The 24,822-nt window shown below is 42.9% G+C and overlaps 1 protein-coding gene and 1 long non-coding RNA gene across 2 annotated transcripts in view; one reads left to right on the top strand and one right to left on the bottom strand.

Moving 5' to 3' along the window:
* LOC308577917 overlaps window positions 1-24,822 on the bottom strand; it is a 670,159-nt gene that overhangs the window by 478,948 nt on the left and 166,389 nt on the right. The window lies entirely within an intron of this gene.
* LOC308578079 (UDP-N-acetylglucosamine--peptide N-acetylglucosaminyltransferase 110 kDa subunit-like) lies at window positions 16,104-22,035 on the top strand (the record flags this gene model as incomplete). The annotated part of the gene is made up of 4 exons (XM_081178361.1): window positions 16,104-16,223; window positions 18,685-18,786; window positions 19,633-19,812; window positions 21,910-22,035. The coding sequence occupies 4 exons, from the start codon at window positions 16,104-16,106 to the stop codon at window positions 22,033-22,035; spliced, it is 528 nt and encodes a 175-aa protein (XP_081034487.1).

Genomic DNA, 24,822 nt, shown 5'->3' with positions numbered 1-24,822 from the left:
ATTTTATTATCCTTTGTTCTCTCCAGCCGCATGGCAGCATTCCAATGTCTCACGTTACCTCATCCGGTCAAGCTTTAACCCACCCACAAACCATATAGGGTTACAGTGCCCAGAGGGGAGAACCTAACTCCTTATAGGGTCAATACATTCTAATACATTGTAAGCTCAGAGTGCTGGTCACCGAGGTCAGCAAGGCACCAGGTGGCACTACAAGCCTTTTCCATGACTTCCTGGCTCCCACATGCCCTCTTTCTTTATTTATTTAATCAGAGTCATATATGTCAGTACCAATACGGTTATATCGAGCGCGATAGGCGACTCTTGTGAGACCGGAAGCGGGCCGCGGACTGGAGAACCATGCAGTACATACAGAAATTAAAGAAGGAATACATTGTATACAGCAACACAAAATAATGCAAATAACTACTATAATGATCACTAAAATCAATAAATGTCGAAGCCAACTTCCATCCGGAAGCCAAGAATATAACCATGCCCATGGATCAACGGAAGGAGGGGGGGGGCAAACGGATTGTGGGCTACCATGGTTTCCATATGGTCGATTGTCGCAGATATGCTGACATTATTATCAGGAATAAACATGCAACAGTGAGAATGAACAAGCGCACAAACTCCTCCTTTTGAAGCTAAAATCACATTCAAAGTATAACGATTCTGTAAAACCACTTCTCTCATTGCAGACACCTCCTGGTTGAGTTCCTTCAAAGCTTTTATGGTATCATTGAATAATCCTTCAGTCCAATTTGCTAGCCGATGGAGGTCCCTATAGTTCATTGCTGCACCCACCGAGGGCAGCAAGGCCCGAGAGACCTGGGTACCGATATATTGATTTATGGGTGAATTTACCTCCCGACGATTTCGTAGTCTAAGAGAAGATGGTAACTTATCAACCTTATACAACAACGGAACCACGAGACCCAATGTACATGTGCCTGTGAGGTTTCGAGGAATGGCTTTGTATGCTTTTTCGCCACAAAGCAACCATAACTCTCTTTGGAGTAAATAGCTGATATTACTACTCTGTTGGGACCAATTAAAGGCTTCAGTAAATAAGGAACTGATATGAAATTGCTCATCTGTGGCATTTGCTAAGCCAGGGATAGAAGAATTCAGACTCCAATTTGCATGGTAGGTTTCTTTCCTAGTTTTTAGCCATGCACTGGTATCGCTTCTAAAGCACTGAGATTGGTCACTGTATGTTCCTGTAAGAGAACAAGAGCTATTAAACATGAATTTCAATGTATATTGACAGTTTGGATATATGCCCCATGATTCTTTCCCCTCTTTAATTTGAAAACAAATGGGGGCAGGCTCATGGAGGGTCAATTGTACTGGAGGCCAAAAAGTTTGCTTAGGGGATATAATATCAGTAAATTGAAAAGATCCATTGACAGGCACGCCATGAAGCATTATGCCTGAATGACTGGCAAAGGGCGGCATGTGCATACATAACCAACATTTAGAAGCATGCAATAAACTGGTAAACTTAATCATATCTTGTACAAAAATATTATTCCTCCATATCTTATGATAATTTTCTCCCCTAAAAGTCTTATTCAACAATGCTGTTCTTATAGTTCGAGAGTGGCTGAGCCGTGGATACTGCCAGCCAGAGTAGGATTCAGGCGACAGCTGCTTGCCAGCCGATAAGGTGAAATATGGTGGCTGCAACTGGATTGTGTCGTCTGCTTCTCATCCTTGTATAATGATGCAGCAAAAGATGGCAAGGCAAATGGTTAGGAAGGCACTTCTGTAGTTGAAGGGACTCGCCATGGCCGCACGCATCGAGCTGGAACCCACAAAGGCTTGTCCTCGACGTCCACTGCCGCGTACCCTCGTCCCCACGTGATCAGCGGAACAGGTCCATGCCACGCGGGATCAGGCAAGCGTCGGTACACCACCAAGGGGCGGGGGAGTGCCTCCTCCTTCCTAAAATGCAATTCCGCGGGAGTATGGGTCCTATTATGTGGATATAAAAGATGGTTAAGTACAAAAAGAACTTGGTGAACAGCCGAAGGGATATCTGCCGTTGGTATGCTTCGGCCGCCAAGCTGTTTAAGCAATAGTGTTTTGAACGTCAGGTGTGCTCTTTCCACTATAGCTTGACCTGTGGAGTTAAAGGGTATGCCATGAGTTAATTTCACATTCCACAACATACAAAATTCCGAAAATGTTTTAGAAATATATGCTGGACCATTATCAGTTTTGATACGCGCAGGTTTACCCATGACTGAGAAACAGCGGATAGTGTGCTGAATGACATGCCGAGCTGTTTCCCCCCTCATGGGCGTAGCCCATATGAATCCAGAGTGGGTGTCCACCGTGAGGTGAACCTTGGAGAGTGGAGCCAACACAGGTGTGTGTGTGACATCCATCTGCCAACACGCCAATGCAGACGTGCCCCTAGGATTGACAGCATCAAAAGGAATGGCCAGCTGAGATTTAGAACAAGAAGCACATTGGGAAACTATATCCCTTGCTTGGGCCAAAGGAATAGAAAAATGCTTTGCCAATGCTTTCGCAGGAAGGTGAAAGGTGTTATGACCTAGTATAGGGTCAGAAAAGAGAGAAAAGGTAGAAATGTCCCTCAGAGCCACATCTGCTCTTGCATTGCCCTCTGCTAAATACCCTGGGTGTGATGTGTGGGAGCGAAGATGTGCAACATAATAAGATAACTCTCTGTGCTGAAGTAAGGCCTGCAGGCCAAGAAACAAGGAAAACAAGTCAGAATCCAAGGAAGGAGTTATATAAGATATTGGTAAACTAGCAAAAAGGCGATATACATACTGAGTATCCACAATAAGATTGAAAGGTTGAGTAGGAAAGGATTGAAAGGCAAGAATCACAGCTGCTAGCTCAGCTCACTGGGCAGAAGACTGTGGAGGGGTATATAAACATTTCCATTTTCCTCCCTCCTCCCATGTCACCACCCCCCTACTTCTTGTTCTATCCATGAAGAGGGTTAGTGCAGAGGGGAGAGGTGTGAGAGACAAGGGGGTAGCCAAACATAGGTGACCTGTGTCAGAAATGTCAAACGGTCATCCTTTGGAGGGTTAAAAATGATGACACCTATAAAATCAGCTAAAGCAATTTGCACGTGAACGTCCTTTGATAACAATGTCTGATGTGGATTCAATTACTGAATAAATGTTCTTCGGTGGGGTATGTGGTAGATGTAACCATTCTATAATGCAGATAGTCTTCTTCTTGTTCCGCCTGAGCATATAAAATTCCTGTTGGCAACGATGTAGCAAATACGGCCAGGTGCAGCTCGTGTGCAGCACCTCTAGGTGGCGCATGTGGAAAGGTTTCAATGCTTCACCCACAAAATGTTGACAAAGTGTAGGGGAGTTCCGCATGCCTTGAGGACAATCCACTGATAACGTTGTGAATCGTGATATACTGGCAATGTAAAAGCAAACTGTTCCTTGTCTGCTGGAGCCAGTGGGATGAAGATGGTTCAATGTGGCCGAAAGTCAATTGTTCAGAGATAAGCTGTTCAGAAACAGGATGGTGCCATTGCTGCGGATTTTTCTTTTGGTGGAGGCCACCGTTCTACCCACACTGAGGTATCGGTGATCCTGGTTCGCCACGCTGGAAACGTTGTATCGGTGGCTACAGGCTGGTTTTCATTGAGCGCTGCTGCTAGCAGATGAATCTTGTGGGTGGCTGTATCACCAGACTGACAAATGCGAAGCATGGCTGCTGTGTCTGTGGCAGGATTGTGTATTATCGGTCTTAACGCAACCTTACAATCCTCTTTGGCATATTCAAAGGCCAATTGTTTGATAATTATTTGTTTGGCTTCAGGATTTTCAATTTGTCTACTCACTGCTGTAATCAGCCTGTCCATAAAGGAAGAATATGATTCTCTTGCCTCTTGCCTGATTGAACCCCACCTTGATTGAATACTGGTGGGTTCTGGGATTTTTCTCATTGCTTGTTGAGCAGCAAGAGCAGTATCCCTCAATAAAATCTGCAGCAGTGTGGCTTGTACTGAAGCCTGAGCAAAGGGCCCATGGCCCATCATAGCATCCATCACATCTGCGAGGGTAATATTAGGATTATTCCCTCTTGCTTGTTGCAGTAAGGCAGGAGCATAACCATGACAGGCGATTTCCCATTCATGAGCAAATAATACACCAGCTGATGGAGGTAAAACTGTACGTGCCAAAAGCTTGATGTCATCTGGAACCAACAGCTGGGCTAATGTGGCTTCCAAAAGAGCCTGTGTGAATGGTGCTTGCAGTCCATTTGTCCTGACTGACAATTGGAGCTCTTTCAAGATTTTAAAGTCAAAAGGTTGGTGCTGGGCTTGAGTTCCTGCTGGAGCACCAGCAGGAGGCACAATAACAGGGAATGCCATGGTATCCTGAGATAAGGAACAGGCAAGGGCTGCACGTTGAAAGGGGGTAGCTGGTTCTGCTGCTGAAAGAGCAGGGTCATTTCCAGCCAGACCACGATATTTTTGCAGGATTGGGTCCTCTAGTGAGGAACTATAATCTGGAGGCTTGGGTTCTGGAGCTGCTGGCAGGGCAAGGATTGGAACAAACTCTAACACAGCAGACTGGATTAAAGAAGCTGGAGGTTGTGATGGCAATGCAGCCAGGGAGATATTTTTTGGTGATAAAGAGCCCATAGCGTAATGAACCTTGCACCATGCATTTAAAATCCGAGTACTGATGCTGGGGAGCTCATGAAAATGTTCACCAATCTTGTCCCAAAGTTTCAGTTCCCAAGTCCCATTTGCAATTACACCCAAGTCCCAGGGAGAATGTTCATCAATGGCCAGAATGAGCTGTATCAAATCACCCTCGGGAACTTCCAGTTTGTTGGAGGAGAGGAGAAATTTTAAGTCTTTTAAAAATTTCTGTTGGGGAGTAGTCAAAGAGCTGCCCATTTTTCAAAAATCAATATAATAGAAGGGATCGAACTCACCGGGATCTTTTTTAAAGATGTAGAGCGCTTTGCAATCCTTGCCGGACGTAGTGAGTCGATGATAACCACTGCTTGGATCAAAAATCCTCTCAGTTTCTTTTAAAATCCTCTTAGTCTGCCTCAGACTGTTTGCTTCCAGTTGCTTCTTTTTTCCCTTTTAAAAACCTCAGCCGTATCCTTTTATTCTGCCTCAGAGAGGGCACCACTTGTGGGAACCAGTTGACGGAAACCAGCCGTCATTTTGGGGTGCAAGGCAAAGAAAAAACACACACAAAGGCAAATGTCTCCATGGACGGAGGGCAAAAAAGCTCCTTCCTCTCTCTCCTCCGATTTTATTATCCTTTGTTCTCTCCAGCCGCATGGCTGCATTCCAATGTCTCACGTTACCTCATCCGGTCAAGCTTTAACCCACCCACAAACCATATAGGGTTACAGTGCCCAGAGGGGGGAACCTAACTCCTTATAGGGTCAATACATTCTAATACATTGTAAGCTCAGAGTGCTGGTCACCGAGGTCAGCAAGGCACCAGGTGGCACTACAAGCCTTTTCCATGACTTCCTGGCTCCCACAATTAAATAAGAAAAAAACCAAAGTAATGATTAAGAATATGGACCAAAGTGCAATAGAAGTAATGCAACGAGAATCAGGGATTGAAGTGGCGAAGAAGGTAAAATATCTGGGAATATGGTTAACTCCAAGAAATATTGATTTATTTCAAAACAACTATATACCGGTGTGGAACAGAATCAAAAAAGTTTTGTAAGTTTGGGGAAGGATGAAACTTTCTTTTTGGGGTAGAATCTCAACGATCAAAATGAGTGTGCTTCCAAAGATGTTATTTTTGTTCCAAATGATTCCTATAATTAGGGGGACAACGACTTTCAAAGAGTGGCAAATTCAAGATATATCTGGCAGGGCAAAAAGCCAAGAATACAATGTAAGTTATTGACAGATGCAAAGGAAAGAGGAGGCTTTGCGCTGCCAGATTTGAAATTATATTATGAAGCGTCTTGTCTCTGCTGGTTAAGGGAATGGATAAAATTAAAAAACAATAAACTGTTAGAGTTAGAAGGATTTGATAATAGATTTGGGTGGCACGTGTATTTGTGGTTGGAGAAGAAGAAAAGTCACAAGGGTTTTGAGAATCACATTTTCAGGAGCTCCATAATAGAAATATGGGATAGGTGTAAAAATATATTAGAACCCAAAGTTCCACACTGGTTGTCTCCATTAGAGGTTATGAGTGTAAAGAAAATCAATATGAGAGGGAATTGGATCACTTACGGAGAGCTAATAATTAAAGAAGGGGGGAAATGGAAAATGAAGCCATATGAACAAGTAAAAGAACATGTGTTTGATTGGTTGCATTATTTTCAGGTAAATGAAATGTTTAAAAAGGATTTAAAAGAGTGGATATACGGAAAAAGAATCGAAATTTCAAATAGAGATGATAAACAATGATTATAAGATATTGTCAAAAATGTATAAAATGTTGTTGGATTGGCAAACGATGGACGAGGAGGTAAAGTCGGTTATGATACATTGGGACAGAGACTTTGGTTATAATATACAATTGGCTGACTGGGAAAAATATTATGAAAATGGAAAAAGGAAAATATTATGAAAATGGTATATAGATGGTACATAACACCGGTTAAGTTAGCAAAAATGTTCAAAACATGTAATAAGTGTTGGAAATGTAAAGAAAAAGAAGGATCTTTTTTCCATATGTGGTGGGAATGTAAGAAGGTAAAGGGTTTCTGGGAAATGATATATAATGAGTTGAAGAAGATGCTTAAATACACATTTGTAAGGAAACCAGAAGCCTTTTTGTTAGGAATAACTGGAAGAGAGATAAATAGAAAGGATTACAAACTTTTCCAATACGCAGTAACAGCGGCAAGAATATTAATGGCCCAAAAATGGAAACAAGAGGAGCTACCGACCCTTGAAGAGTGGAGAATGAAACTTATGGACTATGCAGAACTGGATAAACTGACTGGGAAGATTAGATATCAATGGGATCACAAGTTCATCGAGGACTCGGGAAAGTTTACAGATTATCGGAAAAGCATATGTGACGAACAGACAACGCTAGTGGGATTTAAAGAGGCTTTGTGAAAGTTAAAGATGTATTGTAAAAAAGAAATAGAACTGAAAGGATAATATTAAATGGCAATATAAATTTAGAGAATGCATAAAAATAGAAAATATGGATTGGTGGAAAAGCTTGTGGAAGTCCAAAAAGTTGAAATTTGTGAATACTGTTTGGGATGGCGAATTTGTAAATAGGAAAATTTAATAAAAATTATTATTATTATTTAAAAAAAGAACAATTTCAGGTTAAGAACAGACCTCCGGAACGAATTAAGTACTTAACCCAAGCTACCACTGTATAATATTTTTTTAGTTTTCACAAAAAACCAAATCATTAAATTAAATAATATTTTTTTAAAAAACAACTGTATACACAATCAATGTTAATCCCACATTATGGGATTATTTGACTTGCCTCCCCTGGTTCCTTTGTATTATCATCATTCATTATCATCACTGGAGAGCCAGTGTGGTGTAGTGGTTAAGAGCGGTAGACTCATAATCTGGGGAACCGGGTTCGCGTCTCCACTCCTCCACATGCAGCTGCTGGGTGACCTTGGGCCAGTCACACTTCTCTGACGTCTCTCAGCCCCACTCACCTCACAGAGTGTTTGTTGTGGGGAAGGAAGGGAAAGGAGAATGTTAGCCGCTTTGAGATTCCTTAAAGGGAGTGAAAGGCGGGATATCAAATCCAAACTCTTCTTCTTCTTCAATAAAATCATCATCACTAATTTAAGGTTATCAGATTTTTTTTCAATGAGTCCGGGGATACTTTTCAACTTAAATGGATTTTGTATGGGGACTGATTTGTAAATCCGGGGACTGTCCTTACTCCAGAGGAGGGCAACCAAAATGGTCAAAGGCCTGGAAACGATGCCTTATGAGGAACGGCTAAGGGAGCTGGGCATGTTTAGCCTGGAGAAGAGGAGGTTAAGGGGTGATATGATAGCCATGTTCAAATATAGAAAAGTATGTCACATAGAGGAGGGAGAAAGGTTGTTTTCTGCTGCTCCAGAGAAGCGGACACGGAGCAATGGATCCAAACTACAAGAAAGAAGATTCCACCTAAACATTAGGAAGAACTTCCTGACAGTAAGAGCTGTTTGACAGTGGAATTTGCTGCCAAGGAGTGTGGTGGAGTCTCCTACTTTGGAGGTCTTTAAGCAGAGGCTTGACAACCATATGTCAGGAGTGCTCTGATGGTGTTTCCTGCTTGGCAGGGGGTTGGACTCGATGGCCCTTGTGGTCTATTCCAGCTGTATGATTCTATGATTCTACTTTAAATTTAACCATTACAGGTGGGTTTTTTTAAAAAAATTAATCCTGCTAATGTATTAACCTGTGTGCACTGCTTTTGTCAATATGCAATAAACGTTTCCCATTCTTTTTTATATTAAAACTGGAGGCATTTTTTCAGCTGCAATGGGCCTCCGGTGTCCTGTTAGTACATTAGTTGGTACCATTTCTCGTACAGTTGATATTCCTTGCATAGATAGATTAGATAGATGATAGATAGTTAGATTAGATTAGATTAGATTAGATTAGATTAGATTAGATTAGATTAGATTAGATTAGATAGATTAGGTAGGTAGATTAGATAGATACATATATAAGAAAGGTTGGTAGATGGATAGATAGATTAGTTAGATTGATTGATTGAGTAGGTAGATAGATTCAGGCATGGCCAAACCTGGCCCTCCAGCTGTTTTGGGACTACAACTCACATTGTCCCTGACCACTGGTCCTGTTAGGTAGGGATGATGGGGGTTGGAAGGCCAAGTTGGGCCACACCTGGATTAGATGGTAGGTAGGTAGATAGATTTGATAGATAGGGTAGGTAGATAGATAGATAGATAGATAAGATAGGTAGGCAAGTAGATAGATAATAAGATAAAGTCGGTAGATCGATAAGGTAGGAAGGTAGGTAGGAGGCAGCCTAGGTCAAAGTTGACCCACTTATTTAAAAGTAACCATGCTGTTATACAGTGGTACCTCTGGATGCGAACGGGATCCGTTCCGGGGCCCCGTTCGCATCCTGAAGCGAACATGCTCGGGTCACAATTTGCTGCTTCCGTAGATGCGTGTGGCATCATTTTGAGTGTCTGCACGTGCGCAAGCTGCAGAACCCGGAAGTAACATGCTCTGTTACTTCTAGGTCGCCACGGAGCACAACCCGAAAATGCTTAACCCGCAGCTACTTCAACCTGAGGTATGACTGTATTAGTAACAAAAATCTATTATCTTAAATATTTTCAGACGGTGACCCTGGACCCCAACTTCCTGGATGCTTACATTAATCTGGGGAACGTCTTGAAGGAGGCGCGTATATTTGACAGGTAAGCAAATAGGCATAGAGCTTATATTCTCTTTTTTATATAAATGTTTTTTATTGGTTTTGCGTATAATCACATTACGTCTTATATTCTCAGTTTAGTGGTTGCACCCATACCCAAACTAACTCCCATTGTTGCCTAGAGGGTTGATTTTATTTAAAGCAAATTGATTTAAATCCCAAATCCATAAGACTTGATTTAAATCCCCCTTTTACCGGAAGGTTCAGCCTTGCTGGCATCCTCTTAATATTGACAATCGGAGGCAGGTTTCCTTTTTGGAATCCTAACTTCAGAGTCTTTTCTACAGTTATATCAAAATGATTTGGTTCTGCTATATACAGCCCGATTGTGACGAAATGATGGTGAGTTTTAATAAGTGAACACTTTTTATTTGAACAACTTTTCTGCTGCACTTGATTGGAAGGAGAAAAGAAACATTTCCTTCATAACAATTTAAGCAATTTATTTCACTAAAACAGTAACATGGTAGCATATGTATCCATGTTGCTTAACTGATGTGCTGAAACATTTTTTCCCCAAGAAAAACTTGGACTGAGTTTTCGCACACATGAAAAACTTAAAACAAATAATTCTTCCCCGAATTATTTATTTATTTATTTATTTATTTATTTCTACCCCGCTCTCACTGGCCAGGGCCGGGCTCAGGGCGGCTAACACCAAATATAAATTACAATAAAATAGAATAGAAAAAAACCCCAGTTAATTAAAATACAGCTTAAAATGCAGCCTCATCAAGACTACAAAGGGAGGAAACATCAGCTATTCACCCAAGCCAGCTATCCATGCTGGTGCTACATGGGCCAGCAAAAAAAGCCACGGGAAAATTTATATACCAAATCCCATATAGGGTGTCAGAGTGAGTCTAAGCATAGAGCGAGTTAAAATAATCAAGCCTGGAGGTGACTATCGCATGGATCACTGGCCAGATCAGGGCGAGAAAGGTAAGGAACCAATTCCTTAATACGGCGGAGGTGGAAAAATGCCACCTTTGCTGTGGCTGCAACCTGTGCCTCCATGGAAAGAGAGGCATCGAAGGTTACACCCAAGCTCTTGACAGAAGGCTCTGGCACTAATTGCGCCCCCACAAGAGATGGGAGTTGGCCCCCCAACCCCATGTTGTCCTGACCCAGCCAGAGGACCTCTGTCTTCGAAGGATTTAACTTCAACTGGCTCCCACGCAGCCACCCAGCCACGGCTTCCAAGCATCTGGTCAGTGTGTCTGGGGCCGAGTCCATTGACAGATAAAGTTGGGTGTCATCAGCATATTGACGACAACTCAGCCCTAAACTCCGGACAATCTGGGCAAGGGGGCGCATAAAGATATTGAAAAGCATCTGGGAAAGGATTGTGCCCTGCGGCACTCCACACAACAAGGAGTGCCGCAGCGACAACTCCCTCCCTAGCGCCACCCTCTGTCCCCGACCTGAGATAAAGGAGCACAGCCATTGTCTGACTGTGCCCTGAATCCCCACGTTGGCAAGGCGGTGGTCCAAAAGTTTGTGATCGACCATGTCGAAGGCCGCTAACAAATCTAAAAGAATCAGCAGTCCCGGCCCGCCTCGATCCTCTTAATCGTCCTCCCAAAGCATTTTATTTTTTAAAAAACAGATTTTTATCCACCCTGGTGACAATGAAACTGAACCAGTCCTTGGTCTCATTTCAGAGCCGTTGCAGCCTACCTACGGGCCCTGAGCCTGAGTCCCAACCACGCTGTTGTCCACGGCAACCTGGCATGTGTGTATTACGAACAGGGGCTGATCGATCTGGCAATCGATACCTACAAGAGGGCCATTGAGCTCCAGCCCCACTTCCCTGACGCCTACTGCAACCTGGCCAACGCGCTGAAAGAGAAAGGCAGCGTAAGAAACTGGTCCCTTTTGCCTTGGGGTGGGGGGAACATCTATATAAAAGATGTTTTATAGATGGTACTTAACACCTGCCAAAATAGCTAAAATGTATAAAACAAAAAAACTGTGCTGGAGGTGCAGTAATGTGGCATCTGAATATAGACTGCATTTTTAATCAAGGCATATATTGGCTTATATCTTGATCAGGTTCCTAAATTAAATGGGCTTAGATTTTCAAATGTTTCATGCCAGCTGTTTAGAGAACCTTGGCAATGTTTTTCTCCTAGACAAGGGGCCCCTTGATTTATAGCAGAAAACAATTCTCAAAGTCGTAAAAGCTGGAATTACAGACTGAGAGTGAGGACACTGACCCTACATGTTACAGAAGATAAAAAAGGCAGAGATAAACATAATTAAGAGTTGGTAAATAGTAAAATAAAACCGTTAAACTTGAGCCACAGGACAAAAGGCCAAGAGCACATGGAAGCAAAGCAACTGGCTGGAGAAGGGGGGGAGTGTAAACAGGGGAAGAGGCTTTTTTCCTATTTTATTTTGAGGCTGTAAACTGTTCCTTCTTTTTTACTTTGAGGAAGTTTATCCTTCTAAAAAGCTATCTATGATAATGTATGAAATATGCTGGCTTAAATGTAATTATGCAAAGGATTTAAGAAATGCTAGATTCTTATTTCATATAGTTGTAAGAGTTGTATTTATCCTGAAATTAAGTCAGCCACCAGCCTAGCCCCCCTGCCAGACAGGAGACGCCAATCGAGCACTCATGACAAATGGTTGTCAGGCCTTTGTTTAAAGACCTCCAAAAGGAGATATTTCATTGATGATGCATGAGAATATGAACCCAAGGTCTCTGACATCTGTTCAAGATAAAAATTTAAAATTATTAACCATCTGTTTTGGAGGGCAAGGAAGGCAAGAGGTGAGCTGGTAATTAAGATTCCTTGTTGAGACACATGTAAGATATATTACTACTTATTTGTCATTTATAGATGTAACAATATATAGCTCTTTGTGTTCCATATAAGGACAGGAGGATATGGGTGTATCTTTTAGGATTGGTTATAGCAATCACCCAATAGAAATTTCAACCAGGCTGATTGAACAGAGGCAGCCACAGGAGGAGCAAAGGGGGCTGGATTAAGGGAATATAAGTGCTGGCCATAATGGCAGGAGGCCAGGCCAGAGCTTGGTAACCATATACCACTGTGCCTCTCATTTATTTGTCTGACAAATAAATTATTATTTTAATTTCTCTGTTGCTGCGTTGAATATTTCATTCCAGCTAAGCGTTAACCACAAGCAGGGTGCTACAGCAAAGAAGAAGGGACACTTATACATTTCTGGTGGGCCTGTGAAAAAAAAATACAGAAACTTTCCTATTAGGCAGTGGTGTCCAAACTTTTTTCAAAGAGGGCCAGATTTGATGAAGTGAAGGGCCATAAGGGCCGACCAAAGTTGTTTACTTTTTTTAAGGATTGAAGTTGTTGAGCTCTTTTCTTAGGGTTTAAATTGTTGAACTTTTTTTAGGATTGAAGTTGTTTAGCTTTTTCTTAGGCTTTTACCCCATGCTGAATTGGCCAGATTAACAGAGACAATTAGGGCACAACCCAGACAAGAATTCCAAAAGGAATGGGGAAAATGCAGAGAATACTTTACCAAACAGTGCCCCAAAATATACACTTGGACTTGTTTCAATTAATTTCTACAGGAGACTTTGTGGTTTAAGTCATAATTAGGAAAAATTGTAATAATCCCATACAAAAGAAATAGTATACAAGAGGTAAATAAGGCGGCCATTTAACAGAATAAAGTCTTTTATTTTTATGTTATGTTTTCTTTGTGTAAGGGGATAGGAGTTTAATTTTGATAATTAGTCAATGGTGGTGGGTCTGTTTGTATGTATGAGTTGTTGTGGACTATGTTATAAATAAAATAAAAATTAAAAAAAGAAAATGAAACCGGTCCCTTTTGCTTTCTGTATGTCAGAGGGTTTGCTGAAAAAAGCCTTCCGGATGATGGTGACCTCGAAATTGGGCTCTTTGGGGGGGGGGATTTGGGGTACAGAACCTAGAAGAAGTCCTCTTTTATTTTTTCCTTTGTCATATCGTCACATACAACTTTGCTCATACCAAGCGTCGACTCCCCTCCCCCCTCCCCCGCTCCCACTCCCTGGCTTTCTTAAGCAGTCACGATCCTCTTAGCATTTCTATATCACCCTTTAAAAATTGTCCAGTAGCACCTGATGATGATAATAATAATAATAATAATAATAATAATAATAATAATAATAATAATAATAATAATAATAATAAAATTTATACCCCGCCTATCTGGCTGGGTTTCCCCAGCCACTCTTGGCGACAAAATATTAAAATACAATAGTCCGTCAAACATTAAAAGCTTCCCTAAACAGGGCTTGCTAAACTTGGCTTCTTCTTGGTATAATTTTTTGTATGCAGGTCCACTTCTTCAGATACAAAAGCTTCTACCAAGACCAAACTGAGTTGGTCTGCAATGTGCTACTGGACAATTTATATATTTTTTATATATTTCAACTGCGTTAGACCACCACAGCTGCCTACCTGAACATATATCGCCCTATTTACCTTCTTACTCTACTTAAAACAATTTACTTTAGCATTTGTAAATCACTTTCAAAAATTAGCCTCTGGTTTTTTTAATAACAGTATATTTAAAGATCTTTTTCAATTCTTTGTAAATCATATCCCAGTAGACTTTGACTTTAGTGCACATCCACCACCTATGGACGAAATTCCCTTCCTTCTCCTTGCATTTCTAGCGTGCCTTATCTTGAGTTATATATATTTTAGCAAGTTTAGTCGGCGTCAAATACCACCTATACGTCACCTTCATTAAATTTTTAATTAGTGCTGTACATTCAATAAATTGTTTTTGCCCATAATCTTTCCCACTTATCTAATTCAATGTTATGACCAAAATCTTGAGCCCATTTAATCATAACCGACTTAACTTCTTCATCCTTTGTATGCCATTCTTATACGTTTTTGGCAATGATTTTCTTTTACTATCTAGCAACTCTGTCTCTTAATTTTGATTTAGTATGACCAAAACCATTTCCCTTACTGTCTTCCTTAAATACATCTTGCAAAAGACGGTAAGTGTGCGGGAAAGAGAGTTTGAATCGGATTAGTCTGCTCTTGTATTTATGTTCCCCTAAACCAAGCATGTCCAAAGTCCACTTTGGGGGCCTTCCACCCATCTCTCCTAGATCTCAAAATGCATTGGTTTTGTCATATTTCCTGCTATCCTGCCAAAGAATTTAAATTTTCCCAATGTTCTTTTAGACCAGGCATGTCCAAAGTCCAGTTCAGGGGCCTAATCTGGCCCTCTGGTCGATTTAATCCGGCCCTCGTGGCGGTTTATTTACTAGGGCAAAACTTCCCCCCAAAAAGCTCAAGAACTTTAATCCTAAAAAAAGGTCAGCACCTCTGGGGTCAAATCCTTAAAAAAGGCTCAACAATTGTGGGGTTTTACTGTTAATATGCTTCTTCTTAATTGCATTTCACTATTAATATACTTCTTAATTGTATTTCAGTTCAACAATGACTTTGATAAAATACCAGACTTTGAAAAACAATCCCTAAAACAGCCATTTAACATGAATTTTACTATCTAACGAGACCACTGATCCCTAAAATGAAAGCAGTCATCCATGTACTGTACTCTAAAATAAATACAACAGTCTTGTAAATGATAAAAATGAAAATTATTTTTTTTCCTCACCTGCACTGATGATAGTCATTGTTCGGATGGGGACCGGGGCTTCTATCCGTTTCTGCAATCACACAATCAATCAATCAATCAATCAATCAGTAACTAAACTGGGATCCGCACAGTCGCAAAAACAAATGAACCAAAAAAGCCTCCGAAACAAAAACACCACATAAATTGCAAAAACCAAAGCACCAAACTTAATCTGTTCCCGAAGTCTGTTTGATTGGTGCAGGCGCCCCAGAAAGAATAGCTGACAGCCAAATTTGATGTTTGGCTTCCGAAAAACGCCTGGAAACTGGAACACTTTTTCTGGGTTTTCGGCATTTGGGAACCAAAGCGTTTGAGTAGTAGTAATAATAATAATAATAATAATTTGTTTTTGTTTGTATCCCACCCTCGCCGGCCAAGGCTGGGCTCAGAGCAGCTAACATCATAAAAACAACACAACGAGCCTAAAAGCAGACATCAAGTAATTCAAATAAAAATTAATTCAGACAAGTTAAAATCCGGGCAGGTGGCAATTATTAGGGTGGAATTGAGAGTGATTAATAATTGCCAGAATTGAGGAGCATGGAATTTCCCAAAAGGAAAGTGCTGCTTGTCCGTATGAAGAGGATGCCACAATGCTGAACCTTTCTGTATAAAAAACCTTCTGTATAAAGAAACCTGTATAAAAAACATTTGAGAACCAAGGTCTCACTGTCTCACATGACCACTAGGGTGGTTCATAAAAAACACTTTTTTGAAGATGCCTGCTCCCAAGGTCTTATCTTACTACACTAGGGATTATATAGCTATATCTGAAATTTTGTGCATATCAGTTAATATCTCAACCCTCCATGAAAATAGCTGTTTTCTTGGACGTTTTCCTATTTTGTGAAGGCTTTGGAGAAGGCATTTTTAAAAAAAGTTTTTTTAATGAACTGCCCTAAAGACCACCGTATAGGATAGAAAGAGCCTTCTTGACCCTTACATTTCCAGCGTAACTTCAGAGTATTTTTGTACCAAAATGGCACTTTTTCTCTCCCCCTCCATGTCAGAATCAGTCCCACTTTTGCAGACGCCTATTCCAACATGGGGAACACCTTGAAGGAAATGCAAGACGTCCAGGGAGCTCTGCAATGCTACACAAGAGCAATCCAGATAAATCCTGCGTTTGCCGATGCCCACAGCAACCTCGCTTCCATCCATAAGGTAAGCTTTGTGTCTCTGCTAAATCTATTTAAAAAAAAAAAAACTGGGGGGGGGGGGCAGCAGGGGAATCTTAGTTTTTACAAAAGGAAAACAACTGGCAAAAGCCGTCCCAAACCGAGATGGGGCACAAAAAGAAAAAGGGGAGAATTGGAATTTATGCTGGAAGTCTGAGGAGGCAGAGGGCACGCCGATAACTTTATGGTGGGGCTACAGAAACGTTAAAAAATTCATGAGGAAATAAAAAAGATGATCAGAATTAATTTAGAGGGGAAAACCAGAGGCATATTTACTGAGTATAAGAGGTAAAGAAATACCACAAGATGGGAAGATATTATTCTTATACGCGACAGCTGCAGCAAGGCTACTCCTTGCACAAAACTGGAACAGGAAATATATACCCACAAAGGATGACTGGATAAAGAAACTAATTGAATTTATAGAACTGGCAAGGTCAAGTGCAGTAATAAGGTACCAATCAAACTGGAAAATAAAAATATAATGGAAATGGTTTGAAGATTATGTGTTCAAGTACTGCTCAAAAACTAACATGTTGATATGTTTGGTTTAATGTTTGTAAATCTGGTTTATAATAATAATAAATAGTAAGTTAAAAGAGTTAAGAAATATAAATTTAGATAAAAATTGCAATGTGAATGTGAGTGAAGGAAGTCACGTGGGTATTTGGGTAAATGCTGAGTTGTGTATAGGGTTAGATGTGGGGAATCCATATATGTAATGTATAGTGTTGAAAATGTACGGCAACTAGCATGTAAAATGAAATCAAAAATAAATAAATAAATAAATAGGGGGGAAATAAAAATGGCAATGTGAAATATTATATAGGAGGGTGAGGGGCGGTGGAGGGAAGCCACAAGGGTGGTTTTAATGTCTGAAATTTTGGGTGGTAGGGTAATACGAATTTTGTTTTGTGTCTATGTGTTTGTTTGTAAATAATTTTTTTAAAAGGAAAATGAAAAAATTGCTATTTTTACTTTGAAATAAAAATGGGGGGGGAGGTCTTATACGGGTGATTGGGTGGGTGAATGGCTCATTTTCTTAAATTTGAGCCCCCCCCCCCAAATAGAGGGTGGCTTATATAGACGGAAAGTATGGTGGAGTTCCACACCCAAAAATCTCATTGTGACTTCCAATCACCCCTACGTCACATTTCCGATGGCGCCCTTTTGCTCGTCTCTCCTAGATCTCAAAATGCATTGGTTTTGTCATATTTCCTGCTGTCCTTTGTCAATCCACACCTGCCAAAGAATTTAAATTTTCCCAACATTTTTTTTTAGACCACACATGTCCAGCGTGTGGCCAGGGAGCGTAACCTGGTTTACTTACTGGGGCAACCCCCCCCCCCAAATGCTCAACAACTTCAATCCTAAAAAGAGCTCAACAACCTTGGGGTTAAATCCTAAAACAGCTCAACAAATTTGCCCCGCCCTCATGTCAAATCTGGCCCTCTTTGGGAAAATTTGGGCACCCCTGTAAATTTAGACAATACAGTCCTATCTCGGGTTAAATATGCTTCAGGATGAATATTTTTGGGTTGCGCTCCGCAGTGACCCAGAAGTAACGGAGCACGTTACTTGCGGGTTTCGCCGCATGCACAGACCCTCAAAATGATGTCATGCGCAGAAGCGGCGAATTGCGACGTGCAGATGCGGGTTGCATTCGCTTCAGGATGCGAACGGGGCTCCGGAACGGATCCCATTCACATCCAGAGGTACCACTGTACTCTGCAAGTGTCCTGTTCTCTATGAAATGTTTCTTCCAAAACCTCTCGTAATTCTGCCTGTATTATAATCTTGCTAATTCTGCGTATTTTAGCCTTTTTGCTAGCTACGCCAACTTAGTAGGGATGGGATTCTCCTTTCCATCCTTTGTCTGTTAAGATTCTCGCTGCGGCTATTGTAGACACTGTGACTTGCCATTGTTTTATAACCATTTATTGTAACATTTATTCTATGATCAATTACAATAATCATTCATTGTAATATTCATTTATTGTACGATTAATTACAATTTATTGTAATTGTTAAGAGTAGGTTTCTATTGAATTTTTACATGCTGATACTCAATATTATTCTATAGCATGGGGAGGCAAACTACGGCCCCATGGCCTTCTCAATCTAGCCGGGAGTCGGCATGTTTTGACACGAGTATAATGTGTCCTTTTATTTAAAATGCACCTCTGGGTTATTTGTAGGACATAGGAATGCGTTCCTTTTTCCCCCTCCCCAAAATCTAGTCTGGCCCCCACAAGGTCTAAGGGACAGTGGACGGCCCCCTGCTGAAAAAGTTTGCCGACCCCTGTTCTATTCCAATGATTGTTGAATGTTACTTTATAAGTCTACCAGGTGTGGATCATCGTGCCTTCTGTCTGTTCTTCATCTTTGGTTTTGATGGTTGAGAAAAAAAGCTAGTGGCAATTGCTGAAATATCCCTCCCTTTCTAGGATTCCGGAAACATCCCAGAGGCAATTGCTTCGTATTGCACCGCCTTGAAACTGAAGCCGGATTTTCCTGACGCTTACTGCAACCTGGCGCACTGTTTGCAGGTGAGGCAGAGTTTTAAGGGCCAACACTCCCAGGGTTTCCGGCATTTGGGAACCGAGGCGTTTGAGTCCCAAGGTACCACGGTAATGGTAAAAGCGTCACCTAATTCAGGAATTGTCCAATGTCACTTTAGAGACCAACTCAGTTTGTTCTGTGTCTAAGCTTTCATGTGCAGGCAGACTTATTCAGATACACTGAAGCGGAAGTCCCCACACCCTGATATTTAGAGGGAGGGTGGGGCGGGGTATTTCTCTGAACGGTAGTAGGACTCAATCGGTATGGTCAACCTGTGGACGACTGTGTCTCATTACATATCCTAAAACTATTTCAGGTCATCTGCGTACCATCCCTTGTTTTTTCAGTCATTCACAGTTGCCAGCAGGTGGACCATACCCATTGACTCCTACTACCCTTCGGAGAAAAACCCCAACTCACCCTCCCACTATATATCAGGGTCTGGGGGCTTCTCCTTACTCTTATATAGCAGGGTCTGGGGACTTCTCCCTCTGTATATCAGGGTCTGGGGACTTCCGCTTCAGTGTATCTGAAGAAGTGTGCATGCACACAAAAGCTTATATCAGGCATCCCCAACCTGCGCCCCCCCCCCGATGTTTTGGCCTACAACTCCCATGATCCCTAGCTAACAGGACCAGTGGTCGGGGATGATGGGAATTGTAGTCTAAAACATCTGGAGGGCCGAAGGCTTGGGGTGCCTGGCTTATACCAAGAACAAACTTTGTTGGTCTCTAAGGCACTACTGGACAATTTTTATATATATTTTAACTTCATCAGACCAATACGGCTACCTACCTGAATCTAGAACCCTGGTTTTCTTTGCCCCCTTTCAGATCGTCTGTGATTGGACCGATTACGACGAGAGAATGAAGAAGCTTGTCAGTATTGTGGCTGACCAGCTGGAGAAGAACCGGCTCCCTTCGGTGCACCCCCATCACAGCATGCTGTATCCACTGTCTCACGGCTTCCGAAAGGCTATTGCCGAGAGACATGGGAACCTTTGCCTGGACAAGGTGGGTCTATGCTGTGAAGAGGTGTGCGCCGCTCCGTTCCGTCAGAGTTTGAATGCTTTCATGTTGGCTTTGGATATATAATAATATATAATAATTTATTATTTCTACCCTGCCCATCTGTCTGGGTATCCTCAGCCACTCTGGGTGGCTGCCAACCAAATATTAAAAACACAAGACAGCATTAAATATTTAAAAACTTCCCTAAACAGGGCTGCCTTCAGATGTCTTTTAAAAGTGAGATAATTGCTTATTTCTTTGACATCTGATGGAAGGGCGTTCCACAGGGCGGCCGTCACCACGAGAAGGCCCTCTGCCTGCTTCCCTGTAACTTGGCTTCTTGCAGGGAGGGAAGCGCCAGAAGGCCTTCGGGAGAGGGACCCCGGTGTCCGGGGTGGAGATGCTCCTTCAGGTCTACTGGGCCGAGGCCATTGAGGGCTTTCAAGGTCAGCACCGACACTATGAATTGTGCTTGGAAACGTACTGGGAGCCAAAGCAGATCTCTTGGGACCGGTGGTATGTGGTCTCAGTCAGACTGGATTTAAATCCTTTATTTTACAGAAAGGCTTGATCTTGCTGGCATCCTCTTAATATTGACAACCAGAGGAAAGTTTCATCTGCTGGGCTGTTTAGGGCTTTCAAGGTCAGCACCAACACTTTGAATTGTGCCCGGAAACGTACTGGGAGTCAATGCAGGTCTTTCAAGACTGGTGTTATGTGGTCTCTGCGGCTGTTCACGGCCCCCAGTCTGGCTACCACATTCTGGATTAATTGCAGTAAGGTAGCCCCACATAGAGCGCATTGCAGTCGTCCAAGCTGGAGATAACAAGAGCATGCGCCACTCTGGCAAGAGAGTCCGTGGGCAGGGAGGGTCTTATCCTGCATCCCAGATAGAGCTGCCCTGGACACAGAACAGACCTGTGCCTCCATGGGTCCAAAATGACCCCCAGACTGTGCAGCTGGTCCTTCAGGGGCACAGTTGCCCCGTTCAGGACCAGGGAGTCCCCCCCACCCGCCCACACACCACAGAACTTCAGTCTTGTCAGGATTCAACCTCAACCAGTTAGCTGCCATCCATCCTCCAACCGCCTCAAGGCACCCGCGCAGGAACTCCACCGCCTTTGCCGGCTCTGATTTGAAAGAGAGGTAGAGCTCTCTATCAGGCTTCCTCAACCTTGGCCCTCCTGATGCTTTTGGCCTACAGCTCCATGGTCCCTAGCTAGCAGGTCTAGTGGTCAGGGATGATGGGCACTGTAGTTTGAAAACAGCTGGAGGGCCAAGGTTTAGGAAGCCTGCTCTGTATTGGCGCCAATGGCTGTTAAGCGAAAAAATTCCAGGGTGAGTGACTCCTTGACAGCCTAGCTCACCGGGGCACTTGTCCCCCATGGGTCCATGCTGTCAGTAAAAGGAGGAAGTCCCAGCCCGGTAATTTGGAGCAAAACAGTGGTCAGTAGACCATGATTCTTACTGTTGCACCACAGGTCTGCCCAGGAGTAAGAACCCCGAGCATGGGGCAATGTCAACTTTTAAAACTTCCTTCTTCCCCCCAGAATACACTTCAAGCAGCATCGTTGATACATCATCACTACATCACTAGCACATCACAAATGAGGAGGGGTATACAAGGGTTATGCATTCACTATGAGGTCCCTTTATCAGACCCCTTAAATCTCCATCACTGAAAGAACAATAAAACTCTTGACACGTCCTTTCCCACTGGACTTGTCTGGAGATGGGCATTCAGAACACCTGCCTTGCTAAACTGCCTTGGCAGATGTCTATGGTTGCCCCCTTGGTCCCTCCCTCGGTGGGGTGCCGTGTATGTGCTCTCAGGCTTGGGGAATTCTGGCGGGATGCCCTGTTCCTGCTGCCTACATGACTTCCTGCTTCTTGGCTCATGGAGGGAGGTGGAGCCCAAATTCGTTCAAATGGCGGAATGAGGAGAGTCGGTTAAAGCATAGATTTTCTGCGTGTCTTTCTTGGGCTGTCAAGTCAAAGGTATGTATATTTGTAACATTGGAACAACTTCAAAGATGTGGCCTCATGTCCCCCACCCCCATGTCATTTCCGTAACCCGGCTTTCTTGAATCCCCTTGCTAGATCAACGTGCTCCACAAGCCGCCTTACGAGCACCCCAAGGACCTGAAAGGCAGTGAGGGCCGGCTCCGCGTTGGCTACCTGAGCTCTGACTTTGGGAACCACCCCACCTCCCATCTCATGCAGTGAATCCCAGGCATGCACAATTCGGACAAATTTGAGGTGAGGTGCACAAGAGGGCAGCTGTGTGAGTAGCTCAGGCAGCAGAGCGCTGAGACTCTGAATCTTGGGGTCATGGGTACGAGCCCCACGTTGGGCCAAACGAATGAATACAGCCTAGGACCGCCTCTCCACGGAGGATCTAACAGTCTGCAAATAAAAAAATGTTAGAGGTCCTGGTCTTCAGGGAGATTAGGCTGGCCTCGACCAGGGCCAGGGCCTTTTCAGCCTTGGCCCCGGCCTGGTGGAACTCTCTGCCACAAGAGATCAGGACCCTGTGGGATCTGACATCTTTCTGCAGGGCCTGTAAGATGGAGTTGTTCCGCCGGGCCTTTGGTTCAACCTGACTCCCCTTCTCTTTTTGTGTAAGGACTAGTATGAAAGAGGCCTCCCAGTGTTCTCACAGGCCCATATAAGAGTTGGGCCTGATGAGCGTTTACTGTTCCCAACCCTAATCCTGCGGAAAGCCATCTAATTGGATTTGAATTTGATCCTGGCTTGTTTTCAGGAGGTAATTTCGTTATTGCTTGATTTTATACCAGTGTTACATATTTGGTGTTAGCCTCCCTGAGCCCGGTTTCGGACGGGGAGGGCAGGATACAAATAAAAGTTTTATTATTATTATTATTATTATTATTATTATTATTATTATTATTATTATTATCATCATCATCATCATCATTATCATTATCCTCTTAATTTGCATCAGCCCTTGGTTGTAGCAATAAAACAACGAGATGATCTGCAAGGAATAGAAATGAAAAATCAATGATATCAAATACATTTGAGGGTTTTGAATCGAGAGTGGACCTTATTCTGACTGCCCCAGCTCAAAACCCGGCCGCCTTTGCCGTCACCTGCTCCTCTTGATCTGCCAAGAGAGGACTCTGGGGTAGTGGTTGGGCAACCCGGAACAGGCAATAAAGGAGGGGTAATCATCTCACGACAAACCTAGACAGCATCTTAAAAAGCAGAGACACCACCTTGCCAACAAGGTCAGTATAGTAAAAGCTATGTTTTCCCAGTAGTGATGTATGGAAGTGAGAGCTGGACCATAAAGAAGGCTGATCGCCGAAGAATTGATGCTTTTGAATTATGATGCTGGAGGAGACTCTTGAGAGTCCCATGGACTCCAAGAAGATCAAACCTATCCATTCTGAAGGAAATCAGCCCAGAGTGCTCACTGGAAGGACACATCCTGAAGCTGAGGCTCCAAGACTTTGGCCACCTCATGAGAAGAGAATCATAGAATCATAGAGTTGGAATAGACCACAAGGGCCATCGAGTCCAACCCCCTGCCAAGCAGGAAACACCATCAGAGCACTCCTGACATATGGTTGTCAAGCCTCTGCTTAAAGACCTCCAAAGTAGGAGACTCCACCACACTCCTTGGCAGCAAATTCCACTGTCAAACAGCTCTTACTGTCAGGAAGTTCTTCCTAATGTTTAGGTGGAATCTTCTTTCTTGTAGTTTGGATCCATTGCTCCGTGTCCGCTTCTCTGGAGCAGCAGAAAACAACCTTTCTCCCTCCTCTATGTGACATCCTTTTATATATTTGAACATGGCTATCATATCACCCCTTAACCTCCTCTTCTCCAGGCTAAACATGCCCAGCTCCCTTAGCCGTTCCTCATAAGGCATCGTTTCCAGGCCTTTGACCATTTTGGTTGCCCTCCTCTGGACACGTTCCAGTTTGTCAGTGTCCTTCTTGAATTGTGGTGCCCAGAACTGGACACAATACTCTAGGTGAGGTCTGACCAGAGCAGAATACAGTGGCACTATTACTTCCCTTGATCTAGATGCTATACTCCTATTGATGCAGCCCAGAATTGCATTGGCTTTTTTAGCTGCTGCGTCACACTGTTGGCTCATGTCAAGTTTATGGTCAACCAAGACTCCTAGATCCTTTTCACATGTACTGCTCTCAAGCCAGGTGTCCCCCATCTTGTTTTTGTGCCTCTCATTTTTTTTGCCCAAGTGTAATACTTTACATTTCTCCCTGTTAAAATTCATCTTGTTTGTTTTGGCCCAGTTCTCTAATCTGTCAAGGTCGTTTTGAAGTGTGATCCTGTCCTCTGGGGTGTTAGCCACCCCTCCCAGTTTGGTGTCATCTGCAAATTTGATCAGGATGCCCTTGAATCCATCATCCAAGTCGTTGATAAAGATGTTGAATAAGACCGGGCCCAAGACAGAACCCTGTGGCACCCCACTAGTCGCTCTTCTCCAGGATGAAGAGGAACCATTGATGAGCACCCTTTGGGTTCGGTCAGTCAGCCAGTTAAAAATCCACTGAGTGGTAGCATAGTCAAGACCGCATTTTACCAGCTTCTTTACAAGAATATCATGGGGCACCTTGTCAAATGCCTTGCTGAAATCAAGGTAGGCTACATCCACTGCGTTCCCTTCATCTACCAGGCTTGTAATTCTGTCAAAAAAGGAGATCAGGTTAGTCTGACATGACTTATTTTTCAGAAATCCATGCTGACTATTGGTATCACAGCATTCCTTTCTAGGTGCTCACAGACTGTTTGCTTAATGATCTGCTCCAGAATCTTCCCTGGTATTGATGTCAGACTGACTGGGCGATAATTATTTGGGTCCTCTCTTTTCCCCTTTTTGAAAATGGGGACAACATTTGCCCTCCTCCAGTCTGCCGGGACTTTGCCTGTTCTCCAGGAATTCTCAAAGATGACTGCCAGTGGTTCTGAGATCACATCTGCCAGTTCTTTTAATACTCTTGGATGCAGTTCATCTGG

This window comes from Podarcis bocagei (genome assembly GCF_964188305.1).
Source record: "Podarcis bocagei genome assembly, chromosome: W".
Lineage (NCBI taxonomy): Eukaryota > Metazoa > Chordata > Lepidosauria > Squamata > Lacertidae > Podarcis > Podarcis bocagei.
Note: the sequence above shows the minus strand (reverse complement) of the source record. Positions and strands in the feature narration are given on the sequence as shown.